At 39.4% G+C, this 27,769-nt stretch overlaps 1 protein-coding gene across 1 annotated transcript in view; it reads right to left on the reverse strand.

Annotated features, from left to right (window-relative positions):
• The window catches only part of LOC147055885 (neural-cadherin-like), an 85,315-nt gene that overhangs the window by 17,405 nt on the left and 40,141 nt on the right, over positions 1-27,769 (reverse strand). Inside the window, exons 7-25 of the mRNA XM_085914236.1 lie at positions 26,636-26,778; positions 25,282-25,454; positions 23,045-23,213; positions 21,984-22,154; positions 21,419-21,591; positions 18,768-18,935; positions 16,121-16,370; positions 14,646-14,773; positions 13,899-14,085; positions 12,543-12,686; positions 10,920-11,203; positions 8,816-10,424; positions 8,112-8,205; positions 7,094-7,278; positions 6,125-6,354; positions 5,305-5,582; positions 3,305-3,519; positions 1,286-1,413; positions 819-946 (exon numbers count right to left, since the gene is read on the reverse strand). Coding sequence (XP_085770362.1) covers positions 819-946; positions 1,286-1,413; positions 3,305-3,519; positions 5,305-5,582; positions 6,125-6,354; positions 7,094-7,278; positions 8,112-8,205; positions 8,816-10,424; positions 10,920-11,203; positions 12,543-12,686; positions 13,899-14,085; positions 14,646-14,773; positions 16,121-16,370; positions 18,768-18,935; positions 21,419-21,591; positions 21,984-22,154; positions 23,045-23,213; positions 25,282-25,454; positions 26,636-26,778 — 4,857 coding nt within the window. The remainder of the gene's footprint in view (positions 1-818; positions 947-1,285; positions 1,414-3,304; positions 3,520-5,304; positions 5,583-6,124; positions 6,355-7,093; positions 7,279-8,111; positions 8,206-8,815; positions 10,425-10,919; positions 11,204-12,542; positions 12,687-13,898; positions 14,086-14,645; positions 14,774-16,120; positions 16,371-18,767; positions 18,936-21,418; positions 21,592-21,983; positions 22,155-23,044; positions 23,214-25,281; positions 25,455-26,635; positions 26,779-27,769) is intronic.

A 27,769-nucleotide genomic window follows, 5' to 3' on the forward strand; every position in this document is an offset into this window, starting at 1 on the left:
AATTGTTTTACCATGGTATAAATGGATACGGAAAATGGAGTCAGTGTTATCTTGAAGAAAAGCATTTAGTTAAGAATGTCCTGGAGGTGAAAAGTGTGTCAGAAACTTGAAATTGAGGATATTAAGTTTAAAGTAATTAGAAATGTCCCACAGGTAGCGTGTCAACAACATGAGCGTGAGAAATTCTCTAGGGAACTCGATGAAGCAGTTCTGAGCACCCCGGACTCTGGATTGGTCCAGATTCTAATGAACATGTTGGTGAAAGAAAGAGGGATGATAACAAAGACATGAGCACGTGTTATCCAAAAAAATAAACTTAGAGCGACAGATGATGGTGGACTTGCCAAAGGATGCAAATGGGTGGAGTCAGCAACTGTTTCCAGAAAAGGCTAGAACATAGGGTGACCTACAAGAGTGGCAGCAGAATCACGCAAGTGGATGAAGAAAAGAAAAAGCTGCTTTTGACACCATTTTAGATTATTTCAATTATAAAGGAAACTTGACCCACATATGAGTTGGACAGAAAATGGATACATAGGGGGTATGTGTGTGAAGGACAGTTTGAATTGTATTTCATGACATGAATTAATTAATTGCTATAATGCAGTGTATGTTTGTGTCATTTGGATCTTTTCTTTCTCTGTGGCCATGAGCAAACAACAACGTAAACATGTGAATGTCTGGAAGGTGTCTGGGAATGTCTTGGTTATTCACCCGCTGACATATAAGTTAATTATACTTCCATAATACGCTTGAAAATACAGAGTAGATCATTTGTTTTGTGTGCTCTCTTTTATGCCGTTTTTGATGGAACTTACTTATCCCGCTTGGGTGTTATCCCTCGAATTTCACAGGAGGAGCGGTCCTCTGTCATCGCCCAAGAGTCCACGCCTTCTGTCTCCATGACAATTGCAGTGGAACATCGACCCAGAGTAAAGATCACTTCCTTAAAATGGGGACATGTACAGTGAACGCCGTGCTACTGGCACAATTGTAGAAATCCCCAATTTGTTTTGTTTTATCCCCCACACACAGGTTAGAGGAATGTATTTATCAAAACACCTTTTAACAACATAGTAGATATTTGAAAAAAGTTGCAAGTGTAAAATGCATGAAATAATTCGTGTGCATCTGGGCATGTCTTTAAGAGGCGGGGCCTGGTGAGATGACCCTTATATTTAACAGTCTGGAGGGAAGTTGGTTCATGCAATAAAGAGAGCAAAAATTTGCACTTGACCAGTCAGTCATCTTCATGTGTAAAAATCATAAATATGATTTGTCTTACTTTGCCATTGCTCCTTACATCAAGCCGATGCCAGCGTCTGTCAGCCAGTCCGGCACGGTTTATTAACTGGAGAACAAGAGTACCAGAACCGTGGTTTATTTTCAGACTGGGAGCTCCACCAATCAGCTCTGTGGGGGGGATATAAATCAACATTAATATGCATGAATAAAAACAATTATTAAAATAAGAACCAGATAATAATTCCACAAGAAGGCAAGGTCAAAAAGAAAAGCATTATGAAGGAATACATGATAAATATCTTGATTATGCATGCAGGCAAAAGTCTCATGGGACGAGGGAAACGCTACACTGTATATAAAAACGAGCATATAATTTAGAAAATGATGTGGACAGCCATGAACCACAGAGAGAAAACTAAAGCAGTCTTAGAGAAAGAGTTGAATCCTCTTGAGACTTAATTCATCCAAATACAACATGCAAGATAAATCACAAGTGGCACTACTTTGATGGAAAAAAAAAATCACACTTTTTGAAATTGCCACCACTATTCTATTTTTTTTCTATATATGGAGCCCTAAGAGTTACATTTTTAATGCATTGTTTTCAGTGGATGTAGGATGGGTACTTCAAACCTGAAACCTATTGAGGAGCAGATGGTGTGACTAATGACCGGTGAACATTGAGAAAACATTTCCAAACCATTTAACAAAAGGAAACTCACAAGGAAGCAATTTTGCACATTCCAAAAAAATGGACAGAATGAGGAAAACAATGGAGTTGCAATTTATAATTAGTTCTCTAAAATACTGGGAAACAGTTCATAACAGGATTGGACAATTTCATTCAGTTATTGTCAGACAGCCAATGCGGTTTAAGTCAAAATATAGATGTTTTTTATTGCAGATAATGCAAATGTACACTGTGCTGGGGAAAATTTGCAGGAGCTTTTGGAATCAGAAATGACTAAATAAAAGTGGGTTAGCTTGAATAAATTATGACACATTTTGAATAAAAAGAAATACATGTGGTTTGGGATGTAACAGCACAACAAGCTCAGCAAATGTTTGACAATGTCAAAGGTTGTATGCGTAAATGAAAATAAATGTTGCGGTATGATTTTAAACTGCACAATCTGATAGAAATTGCATGCTAATTACACCCAATCAAAGCTAGTGAAGAGCATCACTGTTATAGGGAACGTAAAACGCATCTCTGACAATAGATTAAGACACATTTAGTTTGCATACATATCCAAATTATTGTGTGGAACGGTGGCATATTATCAACAAATGCTACTTAATTTTTGGGGGGTGGTGGCAGGGATTAATCAAGAGGCCACTCAGAGACAGTAAATTATGGCCCTCAGTTGCCCTTCCATGATTTATAGCATTGTTATTCATGTCAACATTTTATATTCTGAAACAGAGGCAAAAATGACTGACTGGTTAGCATGTCTGCCTGCAATTTCAGAGTTTGTTGGTGTAAATCCAAGACTTTCAAATGAAACCAAAAAGGACTTGCAATATTTAAGTAATAAAGCAAACTTGAGAATTTTATCTTGGACCAACTACAGTACTTAAAAAATTTTACTTTGGTCCAAATCATGAAATTTGTCTACTTACATGAGGTTAGAAAAATGTCGACTGCACGTCGTTTCCAGTTGTGCAAAATTGCAGTGCATCATACTAGATATTTGATTCTGTCAGTTCTTATGATGCAATAAAGTTGAACACCATTAAACCACAATAATTCTCATATTGTTGAATTAATGCCACTTTAATATTTTCAATTAAAGTCAACTTTATTTCTGTAAAGGCACAACTTTTAGTACATATTTTTTATTGGATCTCATTCAGGTGTCGGGTCATATTATTGAGGTCAATAAGTATAAAATGTCAACAGTGCCTTGACAAAAAAATTAAATTAAAGGAACACCTCATATATGCTGAGCTCCGATACTATCCAGTAATTAAAGACTCCAACTGAAATCCAAGAGTTCAAGCAATTATGTTCCAGAGGCTCCGTGGCACACATGTAATTACCGAAACCCGCCTTTACCTATTGCCATGAAGTCTTCAACATCTCCAGGCAGAAGAGTGGCCAACGGGCCAGCATACAGCAGCAGTCCGTCATCTTCTTCTGTCATAAACTCAAGGGAAAGATGGCTATCAAAGCATGGCTTTATGGGAGGAAACCAGGCGTAGCCGTTGCCAAGGAAACTACGTCTTGTCTGCTGGCAGTCCGGACCGTCATGCTGAGGGAGGCATCGGCACCTGCAGCACCATGAAGAACGACAAATCAGAAAAACAATTGCGGTAACACAAAAGGAAAGTATCTGTGTTCAAATCTTCACACCAATTTTCTTTGCCGAGTGAGACATTGTTTATACACAGACAAAGTCAACTGTGGACTTTGCCAATAGGGGGTAGAAAACATACTACAACCAATTGATCATTAGCCTCAAAGGGCTTTGGGGATTGCATTAAATCATTAAAAACTTGTGAGTGCAACATGCATTTATTCAGGTCATCACGGCAACTGGAGACAGTTCATGTAAATCAGGAGTTCTCATACGTAGTTGGTTGAGTTTAGTGTGAAAGAAGTTGAGAGCCGTGATTGCAACACCATGAAACTATTTGGAGTTGAAACAAAACAGGGATTTGAGCTTGACCAGGTTATCCAACATTAGTTTTGAGATCAAAATCTAACTAGTTCCATATCCACACTCTCCCTGAATCTTAAAAAATATTTATCCATTGAAATTAATGGAAATGCCAATTGTTTATTCCAACCCCCCAAACCAACAAAGCTTGATAGTCAAGCCTGACATCGTTCATACAACATATACGTATCTATCTGCATATTATATGTTCATATCTCGATCTTGCCTGTGTTAGTGGTTTGTATAAAAAACAAAAAAAAAAACATAAGTCGTGTCACTCGTCTCTCAAGGCTCTTCAGTAATGGTGTTTAGTTTTTCTGTTCTCAAAGTCTAGGTTCCTTGTTAAATGACCATGTTGGTTAAGATGGATACAATCATAAAACCTCAATCTCAGAAGAGGCATGCCTCAACGACAAACACCTCATTTAGTCACCGTGATGGAGGAGATTGACTGGTTGATCTCTTCTTGTCTCCTTCTCTGGCAGTATGTGAGACAAGGTGGCTTTGCTGATAATGTCACACTCATCTATTTCCATGCAACGCCTGAGGAAAGCTGTGTGTATTGAGGCTGTTAGGGCCACATTGATGTTTATTCTGCAGAGGGCGATGCATGTCAGGAATACTGATCTAACTCACCGAAATAGGTGGCTTATGCAGAGCGAAGTGTTATGCATACATATGTTCACATCAAGCAGGACCTCTCACTCTTTTACTGCTCAGACTCATGAGAGCCGGTACCTGAGTAACTCAACAGAAGTGATATTGTATTTTTTCACCTCCGACTGACATTATCTAATCAACTGCTGTCTGGAGCTGTTTTGTTATGTCCACATACAACCGTAGTAAAAGTAAAATTTTTAGGCTTTACTGCATTCGTAGCAGGGCATATTCAGCGCATATAGGGTAATATTCTTCTCACATAACAAGGGCTCAATGCAGCAGAGAAACTACAGCACAGCCGAGTTTAAAAAAAAAAAAATAGATAAGAGAGCAAATGGGTTTTGCGCATCCATGCTTTGAAGAATATGGCTCTGACAAACTGGTACGCAAATGGAATTAAATGTGATTTTCTAAAGTTGTGAGCAGAGAGGCCCCAAGTTGGATTAATCCCCCTGCCCTATATTTATTTAATCTGGGCATTAGTGTTAACATGGAATGTACTGCATGCTGGAACCATTGAGTCCAAAAGAGACCACACGTTTTAAACCTTTCTCGATAATTACAATCATACTGTGGAGTTTTACGGGTTATTTTAATGCACATGATGCAAAGGTTACAGTGAATTTATTCTTTCTGTAACATGGAAGAAGTGAACTTTGCTGCTCAGTGAGATACAGGGTTTAGTAGATCCAAGTAGGAGACAAGAGAAGAGCAGTTACACTGGTATTGGGCTCACCTGTATCCATTCTGGGCATCGATGCAGGTTCCCCCATTTAGGCAGGGGTTACTGGAGTAAGAGGAGCAGCTCTGATGAGTCATTTCTCTGGCTATGCAACCACAGAGGGCTGAGGTTGTCACCTTTACTGAGACTAAGGAGAACTCATCAGTGTCTACCAGGGTAGGCGACTCACTGATGGTCAGCTGTGTGGTGCAGCCACCTGATGCCTCACAGTCAGCGTGCACGCACTCATCCACCTGGACTTGACTTACATTAGCACTCAACAGTGACTGCAGCTGCAGAGGAAGTAGGTATGAAAAGGAAAAATAAAGGAGACATCAGTGGCGAACAAAATTGTCAATGAACATATGAGGTTTAGTATCTTCTGAGTTGACAGTGATGTGAAATCCTATTGTAATGAACATGGGGGTGGGGTTAACATGACTTTTGCAGCACGTCACATGAAAACATCCTCTAATCTACATACAATATATTGTTTGAATAATCTTAAAGCACGGCTGGGATAGGCTCCGGCAGGCCTGCGACCCCCGTGGGGACTAAGCGGTTCAGAAAATGGATGGATAGTTTGCTAAAGCAGCGGGGTATGTTTAGGGCTGACAGGTTAATTATGAAATGCAGTACCAAATAGTAGAAAATGCAATGTGATAAAGAAATTTTAAAATTGACAAGAAATGGATTGAAAAACAAAGAGGGAATAAAAAGACAAAGGTTTATGTGGGCAGAAATTGCCATTTTATCTCTTCCTCTCTAAGCCCCAATTGTATTGTGTAGTATTCAAGCACTTTTTTTCATTTATGATACAAATCAGGATAAATACCTTCTTCTTTTGTGAAGCAAGAACCCCATGCAGCTTCTCTGAGTGCATGAACCCTGTATCAGACAGCACATAGAAATGGATGTCTAGTGTTTTCTCCATCCTATCGGCAATGCTGAAAATGTTAATGCTGCCCGGTCTGACAGACAGGGTCTCAGACAGGAAGTCCCAGAGTGTCTCCAGCTGACTCTTCCTCTCGACATGAGAGTCGATAAAATCCCTTGAGGTTATGCCTTTGGGAAACAAAGAGAGGAAATGTTCGTGGGATATGAATGAATGACTCATCAATGACAACTAGAGAGTAGATCAAAGTCTCAGAGTATTCCATTAGCACAAGTGGAAGTCCAACATCACATACTATTGATCCACCTAAATATGTCCATATGCCAAGGTTGGCTGCAAATCAAGTGGATATGTGTTGATTCTTGAAGGAAATGTTAGTCCCTACATCAACAAAGAGTGGGCCATAAAAAACCAAGACCAATTTAAGGAGCATTTAAATTAGGTAACAAAGTCTAGTCTATCTTTGAGGCCACCTTCCAATAATATATGGAGAATGTATCATCTTTAATCTTCCAAAATGATAATGACTTGTCACAGAGGCTTCCATAATAGCCTTTGAATCTGGTCCCCGATTGGCTTTTAAATGTCAAGGACTTTACCTGACACAGCCAATTTGACCTTTATAACTCTGATTTGTGAAAGCACTGACAGAAAAAAATGAATACACAAACTGTTACAGCGAATTGAATAGATGGCTTGCAAAGCTTGATTGATCTTGAAATCAAATTATTAAAGCTAAAAAGCATGACATTGTATTAGTTTAATGTTAGAAGGAAAATCTGCTAATAACTAAGTGAAAAGTGCCACAATAATTACATTTTGCTGACTCTCTTAGGATGAGCCTTCATAAAATCAATAAAAAGAAACAAGATTAGAATATTTCATTCATTGCTCCAGGACATAAATTACCAGTCAAACGTAGAGAGGCCGATGACCGAACTGCTTTTTCCTCCAGCTCTCTCACATGAACTCTAACCCCGGATATCACGTCGGGCCACACACCATCAGACACCTCAATCCTCATCCAGTAACTCCCTACTGGTGTGTTCTGTCGAATAGTCAACACTCCTGAGCTTTGGTTCAAACTGAAATATCTGCTGATTGAAAGAAGAAAATTCAGGTTGAGAGGAAAATGGGATGTTGCTTTGTTGTTACGAACAGTATATGTAAATACATGATAGACTACGTATAATCCCTTCCAAAGTCCTGCTTGGAGAGAACTTCGGCAGCCGCCACTAAATCTCCGCTCTACCGTGCACCACACTACTTTAGTTTTGTATATTAGCTCTTGCAGTGATGGAAAACACCTCATGGAGGTTATCCTTAAAAGTAGTTTTTTTTTTCCTTCCTTGGAATTGCTCCAGGAGGAGGAGTGTCTAGATTCATTTGAAAAATACAAAAAAACAACATTAAGGAAATGGGAAAACAAAGGCTAATCCTTTACCCCCACAGGCTTCTAAAAGAGCTTGATAGTTGTCATGGTAGCTGTCAGACATTGGTGAATGAATGAACAAATATGGAATTGGTATTTCTTATCTGATCTTCTGGTTTTTGAATATTAAGCATTTGCTTAAGATCCCTGGAGGAGTCGCACTGAGCATATGCTTGTCACGTCTCTAAATATCATTGACCGTATGTGAGCTCCAATTTCTTGTAGTTAGTAGAAAATGACTTTCTTTAATGCTAATCACGCTTGATGTTCACGATTAGTAACCTTTTAAAGTGTACATAAATGTGAAGATGCATGAGCGTACGCATTTACGAGTTATGTGTCAAGACAATTTATTCCAGTGAAAAACATTCAATCTTGTCTTGAGAGAAAACAGGCTGAAATCAACAAGACACTAACAACTAGCGGCAGTTAATCTTCACACATGGGATGTAGGTTTTCCTGAAGAATGCAATGATTTCTAGTGGCAGCACTTACTTGGCTGCACTCGTCTCGAGAGTGTAGGTTTTGTTGTCCCAGTCATCAGGATCGAGCACATACACCTTCCCCAGGGTGACATTCGCCGTCCTTCCTGTTTATGGCAAACACACATCCATTCTTTTGGGATGAGTTCTGATGATGCCCACACTTATCTCCTTATCTTGCATTCTTGTCTACTTATTATGATCAGAACTGTGGAGCCCACTGCGAGGAAGAATAGGCTCCCAGCGCTCCACTTCAGAGAGTGTGGAGCATCAGGAAGCCGGCCTATCTGAGTATGGATTATGTTATTATCAGCCTGCAGTGCCAGAGTAGCTGACTGTATCTGAGTAAACAATGGCAGCCTGGATGAGTCACAGTGCTGTCTTTTACAATTACCCACACATTCAAGCAGTTTTGCGTGCAAATAAAATACTAAGAATCTAACTTAACCAATTTACACCAAACTATTACTTCTTAATCTAAGAAAGTCAAATATCGTAATGATGATTCTGCATTGAAATCGAATATTCAGAGGAGTTTCGAGTTACAAACACAACAAACTATTGCAATGCAATTGAAACTGCACACTTACAAATCCAGACTGCACAGAGCAGTTATGGCAGTAAAAAGCTTCACCTTCAGATGTACCCTCATTTTTGGGATCATCAATCAGTTTGCAAAGGGAACAAAACAAAGGGAAAGGGGAAAGAGCAACTCACCCCTGTGGCTATACACGTAGATATCTTTCTCCCCTGCCTGATGGGCATTATCATTCTGGTCACCAATAGTTATTGTGAGTGTACTTGTGGCAGTCATTGGTGGATGGCCGCTGTCAGTCATAACCACTGGCAAGAGGAATTTGCGTTGCCTTTCCCTGTCGAATCTTCGCAGCGCTGTAAGTGTGGCTGAGCCATTTCCGTGATCTTGAAGGTGAAAATCAGACAAATAGACTGAAGGAAGGGAGATGATGAAAGGAGGCCCGTGCTCTGGGGTATCTCTATCCAAAACCTGAAGCAGTGTTGAGCTTGTGTTGAGCTTGACCACTTGAGGTGCCGGATTGTTTTCCCAGACTACAGGACTGTAGACTGTCTCTAGCTCTGGACCATTGTCATTTACATCTATCAGTGACAAGTAGACCATTACACTGGCAGTGAGCGCTGGTCTACCTTGGTCGGTCGCTATTACAACCAAATCATAGTTGGCCACGGTCTCTCGGTCTAGTGGCCTGGCGACTGTGATGAAACCAGATGGGCTCACTGTAAAATGTCCATATGGGTCAGATTGGGGAAGAATAGTGTATGAAATCTCTCCATTGGAACCTGAGTCAGAGTCGGTAGCCTCCACTTGGATGATAGTGGTTCCTACAGCTACATCCTCATTCAAAGGAGAGAGAAGATGAGAGCTCTGGGCAAACACAGGGGCATTATCGTTCTCATCCTCAACTATAACCAGGCACTGGATGAAGCTAGAGAAGTCGGAGTCTTCTACTTTGACAGTTAAGTTAAACCTTTGCTCCACTGGCTTCTCAAAGTCAAGCTTCCTCTTCAATCTCAGGACACCCATCTGATCCTGTCTGTGGGTAATCATGTAGAACTGCTGCTCTAGGTCTCCATCTATCACCGAAAATGCCAGTTGACCGTATCGGCCGGCATCAGGGTCAGTGGCACCCAACTCCAGAATAATAGCGTCCACATCAGCATTCTCAGGCACACGAGCACTGCACTTGTCATCCTGAAACTTTGGTACATGGTCATTAATGTCTGTTAAGGTAATGGTGGCAGTTGCTGTACTCGTCATTCCCCCACCATCACAGGCCTCCACAACTAGCTGGTGACTGTCCACTAACTCCCGATCCAGCCCGTCAGATGCCACTGATATTGTGCCAGTGCTGGAATCAATTGTAAATAGGTCTTCATTGTTAGTGTTCTGCACATTTTCTATGATTTGGTAGGTGAGGATTGCATTTTGGCCTACAGCAGCATCATCAAGGTCCACTGCCGTCATTTCCACAACAAAGGTTCCAGGAGAAGAGTTTTCCTCTATGCTACTAAGGCAATTATCTGGCAAGCATGAGAAGATAGGTGCATTGTCATTGATGTCCCACACATTGATAATAACATCCGTAAAACCAGTTAATCCCTCGCCCTCCTCGTCTGTTGCCATGACAACGAAACGCCAGACAGCACGCTCTTCTCGGTCCATAGTGCGCTGGGCATACATCTCGCCCGTAATGTCGTTAATCATAAAGTGTGACTCTGCCCCTTGGCCATGAATGGAATATCGTATGGCCCCCTGATCTGCATCCTTGTCTGGGTCAGTTGCTGTTACCTGCAGAGATAAAGACAAAAATTGGATTTTCATTGAATTTTACTGAGAGCGGATTAAAAATATTTTTAGCGCTGCCTGCAAAGGAGCCAAAATCACTTTAAAAAATCTCGATTATTTTTTAAGAATGCATACTTATTCCCAACATTTTTGGATCTATTTGATAATGAATGAAGATGCATAACTCTAGCAGACACTTTTTGAATTTATAGTTTACATAATTCAGATAAACATATACCGACAGACATAAGTAACAAAGTACTGATCGAAGATTATTCCAGCTGTGTCGGTAGAATATACTGTATTGTGTAGCAATCCATCTCTTCTATTCTGATTGTAATGTGTAGGGAGGTGAGCAATTCCCGATATTACAGCAAAAATTTGGTACCAAACAAGAGGAGTCACGGCACAGACAGACAGACAACTATTCATATACACTATACACACACCTATGGACATCAATCTAAAACCTCAGAACTTGTAATCCAAGTATTTTACCTGCAGCACAAAGACTGGGGACCCATCAAGTTCCTCTGTGACTGATCCATAATATTCATTCATGGAGAACACCGGTGCCTCATCGTTCTTATCAACCACTGTTACCACCACAGCTGCGTAATCTTCCCACTTTCCATCTGAGGCAAGAACCAGCAGTTTGTACCTCTTCTGCTGTTCATAGTCCAGTGGCTGTGCAATGAATATTGTCCCCACCTCTGGCTCTATGTCAAAAACACCACCTTTGTTGCCAGACGTTATTTGGTAGCGCAACTTGGCATTGGCACCTGTTACAGGAATGACAAAAAAATGCATGAAAATATGAATTGGCTGTTCTTATTCTGATGATAAACAAATTTAACTCTCTGCAAGAAAACCAAATTGAGGTCGCATTTTGAAGAGGAAAGATAGGTTAAGATGGAATAGCATTCAGAGTACTTTCTTTCCCAGTTGCCAATAAAGCTTTTGGATAATTTCCGCAAGACTGACGTTTATTTTTTGTCTGGAACAAAAATGCATTACACCTCATCTCCTCCAAGATCCAAACATTAGTAGGCCAGTTTTTCATATATCCCTTTCTTGTTCTGAATACCTTATAACATTGAAACTTTGTACCTCATGTTCCCAGGCTTACTACCACATTAATTTGAAAGAGAAGACTAGACAAAAGAAAAGTCAAACCCAAACATTGGAGTGAGATGAATGCACGTAGTGACCTCTGAAACAATTCAATCAAATGGCTTGACATTGGATGAGATCAAATAATCTCCTGGAATGTACAGCATTTGCTTTCAATCACACTGTTGGGTTAAAGTAGCTCCAATCCCATGTAAATACTCTAATCTGTACTATTAACACAACCCAAACTGACAAAGTGTGCCCAGTCTCCCACTGAGGCCTCACAGGCTTACAGCCGTCAACCCTGGGGATGGATTTTTTTTTTTTTTTTTTTTAAACAAGATAGACTGAGCATAGAGTGCAACAGTGTTAATATTGGCGGTTGCTGACCACAACTATCCATCATTAGTGATGCAATTCAGTCTAAGATGCACCCCCACTCATCATAAATACTAGATTAAGAGACCTAAATGTGTCTGATTACAGGATCACAGTCTACTACTATATGGAAGATGAGAAACTGCTTTATTGCTTAAATCCCACCCACCCACTGAGTGGGAGCTTGTCACTCTTTTTTGGAACATATGTGCATCAATGCATTACCAAACCATGAGTGCTTCTAAATCCACTGCATTAAATCAGTGTCAGCTAAGTGATTTCATTTGAGTCGAGATTAGATAGTACTGATCATGGGGCCATTTTATGTCACACTCTTTTAACTATCACTAAAGGGACTCCACACAACAGACTCTAAATATAATTGTTGTATTTTGGGGGAGTGCCATTGAAAACAGTGGTTCTCAAATGGGGGTTTGTGTACCCCTGTAGGTACATCAATACACTACAAATATTTAACAGAGAGTACATTAGTCAAAAAAAAAGGTTGCCATTCTAGAAAATAATAAGGCGAATAAAACGGTACATTTTTTTCCTGATGTCTTTGGGTTTCATTTGAGTCTCATTAAATCTTCTTTGTTCCTCCTCACCCAGTTTCTTCATCAGGCATACCTTCATCGTCATCGTTAGCACTGATAGTGACAACAGCCAGACCAACATCTGCGTCCTCTTCCACGGCCACTTCATAAAGTCTCTGAACAAAGGCTGGCTTGTTGTCGTTGACGTCACTGATGAAAACACGTACATATGCCGCATCTGTACCGCAAGGATAGCATGGCAAGAGAGAAATAAGAAAAATCACAGGACAAATTTAGGTTCCATTAGGAGAGATACATCTGTTTATCATGTGTGTTCTTCCCTCGTTAAACTGCAAGAATCATTGTCAAACAGAGGAAATTCCATCTGACTTGACAGAATGTGATTTGTTGGCATGAAGATCTGGCGCAGCGGTATTATAAAAGCTCTGGTGAAAATTATATGAACATATTGGTTTTAGTATTGTTGGCTAACAAATAACTGATGTCAAGACTTTTTAGCAGACTCCAGATATTTATAAAGTCTGTTAGTTAAATGTTTATAAGTTTACAAATGTTATTGCCTTATCTGTACCTCACTCATTCCATCCTCAGTACACTGTCGACTTTTTTGTTTCAAATAGAGTACATTATCTCCTCACCCAGACACATGGGTGATATATTAATTTAAATGCGCAGGATTAAGTGACAATAGTGACGTTTTCACGTTTTTTTTACAGGCCCCCTGCCCTCTACTTGTGTATCCCAGGGGTGATGAAGAGAGACAGGTAATGTTTGCAGAGGAGATGAGCCCTTCTAGATGTGGGAGATACGTCACATACGACACAGCAAAGGCTGATTGCAAATGCTAAGCAGGCCAGGCAACCCTAAAGAGAAGGCTTTGCTGTTTCAAAACATCAGACTTGACGCATAATACCATCTTCACAAACATTTGCAAAGAATCACTTTGAAATACGAAATTTTCATGCCACTCAAGATACAGAAAGAGGATTGATAATCCTCAAAACGCTACTCAGACAGTACTGTAAACAAGCACACGCTATATTAGTTGGAAAGTTTTGTGGTGGAAATTACAACAGAGTGGAGAAATGTTTCTGCTGTTTGCTGAGGAAAAAGCATGAAGCAGCATAGTCATGGTGGAAAAATACATCCAATTAAGATTCACCCTTGTGAATGGGTGAAAAAGAAAACATAAGAAAAAAACTCAATATTGGATTTTCATTTTTAGGCAAAAAAACGTTTGGAACTTGCAGTGGTTGATTCGGAGGTAACAGTCTTCTTAAGGGCCTTGGAATTTAAAGTGTTTGTCATGTCAAAAAGAACGGATACATAATGCCTCAAGGGGTTGTTTGATGTGAGACATTTGAGATTTGTTATGTTAACACCCTATTAACAAGTTTTCTCTGAACACAACTTATTGTACATTACCTACCTGAGTTTGGTTGGTTGTTTTTGCCAGGCCGAGCAGATTCTTGTCCATCCAATGATTGGATCTCCAACAAATAGGAGCTGCGGGCCTCACGGTCAAAAATGGACTCTGTGTATATGATCCCAAGTTTGGGTTCGATTTGGAACAAAAGGTGGTCACCACTGCTGTCACTAAGCAGAGAGTAGGTGATCTGTGGATGAGAGGGAATGTGGTGATTCTGTATGTGATTCTGAATGTGGAATGTGGCTCTTGAGAGTATCTATTGTTTCCCTGGCCTGTAGGTTGATTTTGATAAATAAATTGCTAAAAGGATTGATTCTATGAAGGGAAACATTTTGTCATACTGATCGTCTTTGTGGTTGGCTAATATTGTCACTGACAATTATAGTTACAAAGGTTGACAATACATTAATTTCTGGAGAGATATTAGGGATGTTACAGAATTTAAATCAACATAAATTGGACATAAGTGAAGCAGTGCCTAAAATGGTTTTAATGTACTGGCGTCATTTTCACAAGTGAACTATTTTTAGAACAGACTGATAATTTATTTAATAATAAATCATAATAATAATATCAATAATAATTAATCATTTATTTACCCTATCATTTTATTATGTATTAATTTATTTATTTAAAACAACCCCCTAAAAATGTTTAAAAAAAAAAAAAAAAAAAAAAGATAAACCTTCAATCTACTTTTGTTTACCCACATAACATGAGCAGCGAGTGAAGTAAAGAAGTACAAACCTCCCCATTGTGACCCAGATCTTTGTCATGAGCTGACACCTGGAGAACTGAGGTTCCTATCTGGGCTCCCTCTGTAACTGATGCTTCGTAGATGGACGATGTAAAAAATGGCACGTTGTCATTCACATCTTGGAAGAGAAGAGACAATTACAGTTCATTTTCAGAAAGTAATTCAGTTCCAAAAAATTCTGCAATCATGCCTTTTAGATATTGTGGGAGTGGTATTCTTCATGTGCCTGTTTCAATGCAGGTCTTCGATTCTAATAGAAAACGTTTGTCTTTGCAACATTTATGAAGTTAAATGTTATCTTACATTTTATTTTATACAAATTGACACAAGTGGGGAAATTGTAGCAGGACAGAAATAAAATCAAATTCAATTTTTTTGGGTGGGATTTGTTAAAATTTACACACACAATGTCCTCTCCAGAAAGACAGCAGATGTGAGTCTGTGGACTATAAGGGTGCATTTAATGATGTATTTGTTTGAAATACTGACAGTCCTCTTCTTTTGGATGTCCCAAAAAGATGTAAACACCTTTTAGCAACTGATAACTCAAAAGTTTGTTTTGTCTTTGCAGATTAAACCCATCGATCCAAATGATGGCAGCCAGACTAAACTTTGAACTTTTTGGGACACCCTGTATATGTTTTTTTTCCCCATTCTATTGTTTTTAGGTAGGGTCAAATAGGAATGCTGTAAAACAAGTCTTCATTGTTGGAAGGTGTTTTATGTGGAGCTGGATACAAATGAAAAAGCACAAGCTGAAGGCCAGTGCTGTTATAAATGTGACAGCTATATTTTTTAACGAAAAAAGTAATCAGCAGTACAACAGTTATCATGCCACGGTTTTGTTACGTTGTTAAGTCATTACTGACAGTTTTTCGTAGGTACGAATTCCATTGACTCTGAGATTAGAACAGGGCAACTGCCAGAGAATGTCATTCTGATTGGCTCGATTTAAATTGTTCTTCTCTGCATCATAAAATTATACAAGAGGGGAAGTGAAAGAAGCAAAATGCACTGTAAGCCTTCAGCGACATAGAAGGCTCTTGAGAATATCAATTTTTTCCCTGGCCTGTTTGGAAGCTTCCGATCGACAGCAGTTACCATTGCAGTACAAAAAGGGCTGCCATTTCTTCAGAGCAGCAAGCAATCTGTTTACAACACGAATCACGAAAAATTTGGCCTTCTTGTTCACCTCGGGGTCACCAATTGTGGGGATTCAGAAACGAGACGAGATAATGGCAAGTCACGTCTGTTAACTCTCCGCAACAAATTTGACTGTTTACGGAGAAAGCTAGTTTCATCCCATTCATCTACATATATCAGCCACTCATTTTGATCTCAAAAGTATGTATCACTCTTTTCGTCCCCGGTGAATGTCTCTGCTTGTATGCAGTATGCTATACAGTCAACAGTTTGTAGGTGAAAACCTACTCAGCAAAAACACATTTGTGAAATTATGTTATACCTGTGATGTTCACATAAACTGTTGTGAAAGCTGCAAGCGGCACTGCAGCCACGTTCTGTGCTCGCACCCGCAGAGAGAAAAAGGGAGTAGTCTCATAATCAAGAGGCTCAGACACCAGGATGGAGGCAGAGCCATCTTCCCGATTGGGGGAGAGGTAGAAACGAACTGGCATGTTAGTTTCTGGGACCATTCCATCTTCCAGATTGTAGGTCACCCTTGGGTCACCAAGCTGAGAAGTTGCCTTGATTGTCTGAATGGAGACCAAGAGTCAGCCTTGATGTTAACACAACAGGAGCTTGATGAAAAACCATGGTAAAAATCACTATAGCCTACACCAGTGTTTGTCAATCACTGTGCCGCGGCACACTAGTGTGCCGTGAGTGATCGTCAGGAGTGCCGTGGAAAATGATCCAATTTCACCTAATTGGTTTAAAAATATTTTTCTCACTCTCGCTCTCTCGCTCTAATGTCCTTAGTTACACTTTTTATATAATATCTTAATGAGCGGTGAATGCTTGCAAAAATTTTGAGAATTTGGGGTTTGGGTCAGGGTTCCATCCATCCATCCATCCATCCATCCATCCATCCATCCATCCATCCATCCATCCATCCACCCACCCACCCATCCATCCATCCATCCATCCATCCATCCATCCACCCATCCATCATGCTTGCAGGGTTGTGGCTGATCTCATGGAGCCTACCACAGCTGACTTTGGGCTGTAGGCATTCGTGCATTAAAATGCATTAGTTGTTTTCAACATTTTTGAGAAAGCTTATCAGTGTAAACTATAGTGAGGAGCAAACAAACTTGTTAGTTGAACAGCTGGAGGCAAGCGAAACGGCACTATTTCAGAGAAGTAATCAACTCTTCACTGTGCAATGATGTTGTGATAGACTGTGTATCACAAAATTAGATTATGGGTCCTCAAAGAGCAATGAAAATTGTTCAATTATTGACTGACTTAATCAAAACAAGAGTTTGTTTTGATCCCAATAGAATTCAAGAAAGTCTAGAATTAAAGTGGAATTATGCTTACCCCCCAGGAACAGTGTAATTGAATCAAACAACACTTCGAGTCACATAAGATTTAAGTCTTAACCTTCTAGTTATTTTGTCTTGGGCAAGTCAATTTAAGGTTATTTCAAGTCAAATCACGAACCTAGTCGAGTCACCTTGTTAATGCAGCACTTACCTGGAGTTTCTAGTAATCGTAGAATGAGAAGACCAATGAAGTCACATACTGATATAGTAATTGGCAATCTACTTTATCTTACCTGAATGGACTGTATGTAGGCCTCTGAAGATAATGCGCTCACATTCAACAATATTTCACAACATAACTTCAAAAAAAACATCTACAGAAATAACAGAGTGTAAATTAGAACTTATTTTGCACCCTCACACCTTCAGTGTTTTTTCCTAAACCCCCAAATAACCTACCAATAATATCCATCTGTTTGCAGAATATCTCAGTGATAGCTTTACCGTTTTACAAATTGCTGCATTTACAAAAAAAAGTAAAATATGAAAAAGTTGTCTCTTTTCATTCTACTCCCTTTTCAGTTTCTGAATGATTTTTTTTAACCGGATTTCTTCTTTGTTTACGCAGATGTTTTAATTCACAATTTCTAGCCATATTATATGAATCATAATCTTGACCAAAAATAGGCATGTGGCTTAAAAGTCAAAGCCTAAAAGTCAGCAACCCAAAACTTTGGGCCATATCAAGCAAGCATTTCTGTCGGTACTACTGACTCACTCACAGAACAGGCTTGAGAATCTTCAGATTTTAATAGGGCAGAATGGGTCTTCAAAAGAAAAAATGTTCAATCGTGTAATCAGACTGCCAGTTATCTTTGATGAACACATTTTGCATTTTCACATTTTGTCAGTTTAAATCACGCTTTGTCGTTTGTCTTCAAAGTCAGGTGTTTGACTGACAGGATAATCTTTCAATCATGACGCTGCTACTCCAACCAAATGCTTGCATACTGATATGTTGCATTATCAGCAAATTAATACTGTATTATATGTTCACACCTAGCATATGAAATCATCAAAAATCAAGGCCTTCTAGTCTTTATGTCTCAAGTCAAGTGCAGAGTTGTGAAGTCCCAACTTCAAGTTAAGTCTCAAGTCATCAAAACAGCAACTTGAGTTGACTGGAGTCTAAGTTGCAATGACTTGGGGGACCCAAGTTTTTGTTGACGTTGTTAAAAAGGGAAATTCCTTGTTAGTCCATCACTTTTTTTTAAATTAGCAGGCGACTTCATGTTTCATGGCTTTTACTCAGACTAGAAAAGCATAAGCATGACCCCCACCAAGGTTAGAGTGTAGGAGAGAAAAGTGAAATTCCTTGTTTGTCCATCACTTTTTTTTAAAATTAGCAGGCTACTTCATGTTTCATGGAGGATGATGTAAGACATTGGAAATGGAGAAGTGAGTGCTGTTATTTCTGTATTTATTCTGAATGCTCTATACTGACACTAAACGACAACAACAATGCAGCATTGATGTGCAGGTATTTGCACTGTTCTCAATTAACTATTTACAGATTGATGAAGTGAATAGAATGGATGGATGAAATTGTGCCCTTCTCAGGAAGGCATTAGGGTAACTAGGTACACAAAATAGCACTATTACCACTATAGGTGTGTCTCTGGCCGTGTTTTCGGGGATGGTGACATTGTAGCTCTCCTCTTCCCACTGTGGAGGTTGATTCTTTACGTTGGTGATGGTGACAGCCAGCTCCACAGATGTGCTCTTGTTGCCTCCATCAGTTGCGCTGATTTCCCGTGTGATATAGCTCCTCTGATTTCAACAGTGGCACAAGACAAAGGTCAATATCAGTAAGGGGGGTCCTTGAGACTTAGAGAGCTGACAGATTAATACTGACGAGTAAATAATATATTTGCAATATAATAAAATAAGTGATACTCCCAGTTGTTACATTTTTAAAATACAAATCAATGAATGTCCGAGTTTAATTTACAACTCTATCTTGACCAGAATTTAGGAAGACTTACAATGAAGTGATTTGAATACACTTAATCAGGCACAGCAACAACTGCAGAAGCAGTAATGCGAGCTGTGCAAAAGTTGATGAAGCTGTAACTCAGGTAGCACAAAAGCTCCTTTATTGCTGTCATTATTCTTTTCTATAATTGAACTACTTGCAAATGGCTAATTTCAATCACATCAAATTAGCCAAACACCTCTTTCTTTGTCTTTTATATATCATGTGTAACATCAACGTCACGCTTAAGAATTAAACTGGCGTTTGTGTGTTAATAACCATTGTACATACTTCGATATGAAGTGTCACATCAAAATTCTGTTTTCTCTTTCAGTGGAAAGACAAATTGTATCTTTGAGCCCAAACAATTATTCAGTGGGGAAAAAAAAAAAGGAAAAACATTGTTATCCATGACGTCCATTGTGGACACAGCAGTTGTTGCTTTAAAAGCATGTGAATGGCTCATTTCTTATTGTTCACGCCTGACCAAGTATTAAATTAAATTTGCATGAAAGAGATTAAAAGCATTTCACATTAATAGAATCTTCTGCCAAATGTAACATGTACTATCTTTTTCCTTTATTCCTCTCAACAGTATGTGAAAGCGCATTTCTTTACTGTCGCTGGCATATGAATAAGCGCTGTTGTTCAATGTCGATAAATTCCCATTGGAACCATGGAGTGATGTGAATATGTATTCTATTGTAATACGTACTTGTTTTGTTTTGTCTTGTCATTTTCCAGCTCAGTTCCCTCGTGTACTAAGCGGTGACTTTTGTATGTTCCATGCGCTTATAGATTTTGTTTTTTCTTCTTCTTCTAAGTACATGTGACTCTTGAATTGTTTGTCTTGTGATAGCGCCTTGAGTCATCGTTTTGTCAGTCTATCTAACCTTCTTTACATCCTCACCTTTTGTTATTTCTCACATTTGTTTTCATGCACCCTTGTTTAATAAAACTATTTTCCAAATTGGATCAAGTCTTCTGTTACCTGGCATTGGCGTTGTCTTACCATAAGCCACCAAAATCACTTGGGAGCCATAAACTGGCCAACACAAATGGGGCCTCAGGGGTTGCATATAATATGTCCAGTGGGAACTTTCACAAGGACCATTCAGATCTCCAGTTCAAGCCCATATGGTAAAATACACATAGTGGACCTAGGTGGGTCAGACATACTATTGCCCATTTGGAACCCACCTGTAGGCTAACACAGGTGTGCCTCTGGTGGAACCCAGCAGGAAAACCCGAAGAAACCTATGCCCATAGTCCATGTTAAAACCCACTTGGGGCCCAGATGGAAATGTTGGCTAGGATATGAAGCTATTCAATGTGCAACAGCTTTTTCAATTTAACATAAAGGCAGTAAAATAAATCATCAGAGACTTTTGACACCCATGCACTAAAAAGTATGTTGAATAATATACAGCTCTGAGTGGCTTCACAAATTTCTGGCCAAAGAACAGCTGCATATTTGAATAAATACGAGATTTAAACACATAGCTGGGGGAGGGGAAATGAGAAAATGTGCAATGCACCTTTGAAAAATACAAAATCTGATTTTCTGACACAATCAATAGCAAGGATGCTGCAAGCCTAAGGTGGATGTGAGGCTGGCTGCCCTTGCTTCAACTCTTGGATAATTAGACACATAACGGTTCATCACTAATATAATTAACCTTTAAAAAAAGAAATACAGTCAACCGTTGCTGAGTCACCCACTCATCATCTTTTGTAGATTATAATTCAAACTATTTGCTGGAGAATGTACCTTTTGGCACCTATCAAGCCAGAAAATAAGATGCAACCATCCTGAATATGTTCAAAAGGAGAAAAACATTATGCTGCAGTATCCTGCCATAGTGGTGTGAATGAGAGATTTATTTTTCCTGAGTGACTGAGGTGCACTGGCCACACATAGCGCATCACATGAATAAATCAAATTATGACATCTAATGGACTATAAATGAAAAATAAATTGTTTCAAAGAAAGCTATTAGCTTAGTAATCAAGGTTTTGGACAATGGGGATGATTAGCTCAGTAAGTAAATGTGTTCTATTTAAAATTATACGACTGATTAATTGCGGTTGTATTTGTTGCAGTAAGCAATTATTTGTGTAGAGAAAAAAAATGGGTGGCTACATGGATAACAGGAGTAATCTTATATTATATTGCTCTCACTCATCAATTTTACTTCCAATTTTTGTCCAGTGTGTTGGAGCTGTTGACATAGCCAGCTGTGGGTTCAGTGTGCGTATGCAGACTGATAAGACTGACCTGTGATATTGGCTGGTTAACATACACCCATCCAGTGACAGCATTGACCTTTAGGTACTCTGGTTGCTCCACAGACATGGAGTAAGTCACCGCTGCATTCGTGCCAAAGTCATCATCATGAGCTGCCACGCGAAGGAAACTGGTACCAACCAGAGTATCCTCTCTCAAGAAGTCTACAGTGGACGTACATGAGATGATACAAGAACTTGGTGAGGTGGGAAGGTTTGTATGGAAATAAGTTGAAAGCATAGGAGCAACAAACTATCAAACATTGAAAAGGATTACCAGCTGTGATATTGCTGACGTTCATCAGTGCAATTATTAGAATGTATACTCTAAAATCTTCAATCCCCACATTTACACTAATGTATTTTAGTCGCTACTATTTTTGCCTTGCAATGAAAAAATACATTCAATCATTAGCTTATCAGTATGACTTGACTTTGACTTGACTTTTATTTCCAAAGGGCAGTCAATGGGAAACAAGGCACACTTAGGGTTTTGTGTTTCAATTGAATTTCTAAATCATTAGGAAGCATCATAATCATAGTCATTAACGACTTACACTCATAGCGCATGTTCTCAAATTTGGGGCTATTGTCATTCTCATCCAGTATTTGGACAGTGAGCTGACAGATTCCAATGAGCGGTTCCTCGGCCCAATCAGTGGCCGTCACTGTAACGGAATACTCTCTCTGGCGCTCCCTGTCAAACCTCTGGGCCGTCACAATCGCTCCTGAGTGAACAAAACAAAACAATAATCAGCTGTCAAACACACACATTGCTACACTCATATTCCACAATACATTCCACCAATCTCAATCAATACATGTTTTTATCCATCTTCCATGTGTACGTATATCGATCAGGAAAAAAGTAGGAAATAAAGTATCTTTTGACGATTTGTTTTCAACTGTAGAAAGTTCAGTATTTTAGCTACAAGATGATGAGCCTGAAAGAAAATTGTGACATTACGTGTTCGGACTTCACTGCACCTCCAATGAATCATTATACATAAAATAAACGTGATTCTCTCATGTGTTTGTCATATTTTTCTGTTAGTCTTAATTAAAGTGTCAAACTCAATGCAAGACCAAAATAATTGGCCTATTTGGAATGGGTAAAGTATTTCTTTTCTCAGCCCAAACACTATTGTCCAAATGTAGTCAATGTCGATACCATCAAGAGAAATACAATGAAGCAGCAACCATGACATCTAAATCATTGAGAAAATGTTTTCTCCTCGTAAAGATACCAAGTAAACTTGATACTCGAGAAATAATGTGCCAGACAGTGTTGTATTAATCAATTGTAGTCTTCACTTTACTAGACATGTTTGGTCTTTTCAGTATTCTCGACAGGAATTTCCAGTTTCTTTCTTTCTTTCTTTCTTTCTTTCTTTCACCTGACCTGACCACATCCGAATCAGGAATGGTTTGTGTTGGCAATTTTTGCATGTGATTTAGACACTCTCCTAAAAGTAGAAAGTCTGGGTTAAAAGGATGTGATATTCTATGATGTGCTCTCCAGTGAAGCTGAAGTCCATTAAAACTATTACAGTCCTGTATAATCTGCACTATATGTTAAATTGATGTTTTCAAGCCAAGAATGTGTGTTGTGCTCTACCTGAGTCTGGATGAATTCTGAAGGCAGGCATGGCGCTGTCTCTGTGCATTAAGCCATATTTGACTTTTCCATTTGCCCCCTCATCTGCGTCCACAGCATGCACTTGTAACACAAAAGTGCCTGTTGGCTGGTTCTCCAGCACTGAAGCCTGCTCACGATATTGCTGGCACTGAAATAGGTACAGTGGGCAGGAGTGACAAATTAGTGACTCAGAAACAAAAGAACTCTCACAAATGGGGTAAAATGCTGCCAGACCGAAGATCAAACAAGATAAACTAATTATGTCTTGGGTCGCTGCACTTTCATTGGCAAGTCCTTCACATGAAACATAATACTGTTTCCAACCCTAACCCCCAATACCCAGTAGACCCCATCTATAGAAGTGAAAACACTTGAGTTGATCCTTTTGAAGAGCCAGCAATGAGCAGCTTTGTCTTTGCCAGGACTCAATCCTAATGAACATACGGCCCAGATAAAAAGCTGTGCTGTGGAGCCTTTCGAGTTTGTAATCAGTTATAAATGATTGCATCTCTTTCAACCAAATGACCATGAAAAAGAGGGAGAGAGATGAGCAGAGGAGGAGCAAGCACGTACATCTTATGTATGGGAGATGAAAGAAAAAATAATAAAATGAACAGAAAGCTTCAGGTCCAAATGCATTGGCACAGATGGTTAGGGTCAGCATTTGGTTAAAAGAATTGCACAACTGCCAGTATGAGCTCCAAAATTGCAATATAAGATTTTTTTTTTTAAGAGCAAAACGCATTGTCATAATGACCACAAAATGCTAGCGATGCATGTCCTCCTCATGTCTTTGGGAGTGTGCAGTAGTCTTATACCCATCCCATATTTACTGTTGTTTCTATGTGTGTGTGTGTGTGTGTGTGTGTGTGTGTGTGTGTGTGTGTGTGTGTGTGTGTGTGTGTGTGTGTGTGTGTATGTGTATGTGTATGTGTATGTGTATGTGTGTGTGTATGTATGTATGTATATATATATATGTATATACATATATATGTATATATATATATGTATATTTATATATATATATATATATATATACATATATATATATATATATATATATAAAATTTTATATAATAATAATAATAATTTTTATATAAAAATAATATAATTTTTATATAAAATTTTTCTTCGTGGAAACCATTGCTACATGACTGCGTTGGTCAGCACTTGGGCTTTTTCTCCAACAGCGTAATTATCATTTGCTCAACAAATCACATATTTTATGATTCTTTCTAGGAAATCTGAATTAGCATTAAGTATGGCTTCCAAGAAACTGACTGATTGTCAGCTTCTTGAGCAAATGAAAAAGCTGAAGTCTTTGGAATGCAACCTTCAATAAAGGAAGTCAGATGACTACCCACCAGCAGCAACCAGTAGTTTCTATTGGCCACAAGCAGGTCTATGGCACTCACGCAGCTACGTTGTCAGGATGGATGAATGTCATTTCCATCATTTTCAATAGGGAGAAATGATTTGAGATGGAAATGACCTAAATAATTTAACGTCTATCTCAAGGCACAATATAAGGAAAATTATAAATATAGTACAGAGAAACTAAGTATTACAGGAAGACAGTCTTGTACAATAGCAATAGTCTTAGTACCCCGGTAAGGGTAAACATCTGTAGGTGATGTAAAGTGCTTTTTTTTCCCCCACTGCTTTGAACACATCTCACACACACGAGTTACCAAGACCATCAGGCACTACTACAGTACATGTAAGGGTTGGTCTTCTGACAACGTGTTTCTGTAAATTCCAATTCATTAGGAAGTTAATTAAATAGCTATTGTATTGCAAAGTGATAACATATTTTTTCATCAATTAATTGAATTCCCAATAGAAAGCCGCAAGATAGACTTGGTGCGCAGGCTAATCAGAACTCATGGGAGAAGAGTGGAGGGAGATGGTGGCCAGGGAAAGAGAGAAGGTGGATAAGCGAAAACAATAGGAGAGCTGGACTGACTAGAGTAAAATGAGGCGAATGTGCAAGGAGACTGAATAATTCAAGTAAGCGTAGGATGTGTCATTGATTGCGTAAGCTTCATTCAGGTATGACAGCAAACAACATCTTCTATTGACTGAAAATAGATTATAGGTAAATGTATCTGAGGCTAGTTCAGTGCCATTTTGCAGTGGTATTTTCACATATTCTAACAGATACAAAACCTGGCCAGAGAGAGCGAGACTGAGAGGGAGAGAGAGAGATCCCTCACCTCTTGAAATATAGGTTTGTTGTTGTTAACATCGTCAACTCCAACTATAACACGTGCGGTGGATGAGAGTGGGTGCAGCCCGCCCGATGCATTGTCATCTGTAGCTGTTACATTCAGGATGTACTCGAGGCCTTGAAGCTTGGGCAAAGCTGTGGAGCGGAGTCGAATCAACCCTGCAAAGACCACAAACCCATTAAACTACAAATGATAATGAAAATGAAGGCTGCATGACAGCAGTGGTGTCATCTCTAAAATATACGTATATCACCTCACAAGATTTCCTGCTCCGTTGGTAAATTTACTCAACAACAACAAAAGTATTGAGTGATCAACCAGGCTACGCAGATGCCTTTTTGCTGTTCTCCTTGGCCCTTTCTGTCTACTTTCATTTAGCTTTCAAGATAAAAGGGTAGGATAAAAAGTTAGCCTGTGAGTTAAAATATTTTTCCTTAAAAGTAATAGACATGATCATCAGCAGTTTTGGATGAAAAAGCAGCCTGTGATGTGCGAAAAAGGCATTCAAGTGAGACAACAAAGGGTTTTATTCTCGTCTTACGAGTGGATTCATTTCTTTCCATGTACGTGACTGAAGACACACAGCATGCTGATACTCACAGATGTGAGCTCTTGTCCAATTTATTTGAGGTTCCAACTGCCCGTACAGGCTGTGCTCCTAATGGCAACGAGTGACGTTGCCAGCAATGCAGCATACATTAATGTAAGAGCGCTGTGGACCTAGTATGTATTTATTCTCACAACCTAAATGTCACGCTTGTTTACCAATGACATGAGCTATTTAATGAGGATGCCTTCTTTGCTTACACACTACGGTGTGCAGAAAGCCATGTGGTGGAAATTTCAAGACACAAACGATATCAGCTTCTCCATTTTCTTGCTTTGACAATCCAGAAAAGTAGAGGAGATAAATATAAAACAAAGGCAGAGGCGCTTGCGGAACTATGATAGCGTTGTTGTGAAATTGAATTGAAAGGGCTGGGTGACAAATGTCACAGCGATTGTTACTGGTTTCGGATCAAAGGGTAAAAAAAAAAATTCTGCCGTCTATGTAGGAAATCCTGGAATTGCCGCAGAAATTTTCTTTAAGAAAAATCCACTACAGAAGTTTCCAAAACAATGTCATGTTTAATATTTATGAGAATTATTACAGAAAGAGCAGCACTTGCATCAAGATTACCTTTTGAAATACCAACCCATATCTTGAGACATTGAGAATAAAGGGCACTCATGTCACAGGAATTTATGAAGGAAAATTGAAAGTGTGATTTGACGGATTTGACTGTCAATTGGAGTTAGGGCAAATGTGAAGAGTGCCTGTAAAACAAAGAAGTGTCACCTTTCTGGCTGTCAATGACAAAGTTTCCCTCCTCATTCCCATCCGTTATGGAGTAGCTGATCCCATCACCGTCAGGGTCTTTGGCAAGCACCGTGGCAACGAGGGTGTTGGGGCCCGCGTCCTCCGAAACAAACGTTCTATATCTGCAGAGAAGTTTAACAAGGGCAAAGAATGAGCAGGCGGATGAGACTTATAGCTGCGGATTTTTTGTGTCACTGTGATTTAACCTGTCTTATCAGCTGGCCAGAGCAGGGACAAATGATAACGTCTGGTGGCACGCTGGAGTTATTGCACAGACGGTGCTTTCACATACCAAGCCTACCGTGGGCTATTCGATCCAGTACCTTTTAAAATGTCAACAGTGATTTGCTTGCTCTAAAGTGCCGGGCAGTGAGATGCCCAGCAAGACATGGGAGAGCGATATAGTTCTCTGGAACACACTACTCTCAGGTGGGGATGAACTCTGCCTCTCTAAGGACATACCAATGAGGAGAATTGGAACATGGAGCAGAGGACAAAAAACAAAGCTGGCACTGATGTGACAAGCAACCTAATATGCGAGGGTCGAGAGGTACATGAGGAAAGAGGAAGGCAAGAGAATGAGAATAAAGAAGGAGTGAGGCGTGGGTTTTTTTTTTTCCCTTGCTGAGTTTAACTTGACTTGTCAGCACAAGTCCTTCCTTTGTGAGATTTGGCGTTGTTTCCAGCGTGACTATGTGTGGTTGCAGGGTGATGGCAGTGGGATGTTGGTGTCTGCAGTGACAAGTCAGAGGTGATTGATGGTTTACAGAAGAACACTGATGGGTGATTCATCTCCGCCAAGCCGCAACGGGGTACGTAGCTTCATCGCTGACCTGTAATTTGTCACTCAGCTCTGAGGCAACCTCACCACAGCACTGGGGATTAAACATATAAACTCTCTTGATTTGTCTTGCTGCAGAATCTCCCAACATCTCACCCAATTGTCAGGCTCCAACAGAGCACTGTCTTACAGTTCGTTAACAAGCCAGAATATTTATATTTAGTGCTCTTCCACTCACTTGCAACTTATTTAAACGTGAGCTGAGAACACACTCCAGAGAGTGTTTGACAATTTTAGGAAGTCTGTTTTTTTAATGTTATAAGCAAAGCAGG

This window comes from Syngnathus leptorhynchus, chromosome 6, assembly GCF_054491065.1.
Source record: "Syngnathus leptorhynchus isolate UIUO chromosome 6, UIUO_Slep, whole genome shotgun sequence".
NCBI lineage: Eukaryota > Metazoa > Chordata > Actinopteri > Syngnathiformes > Syngnathidae > Syngnathus > Syngnathus leptorhynchus.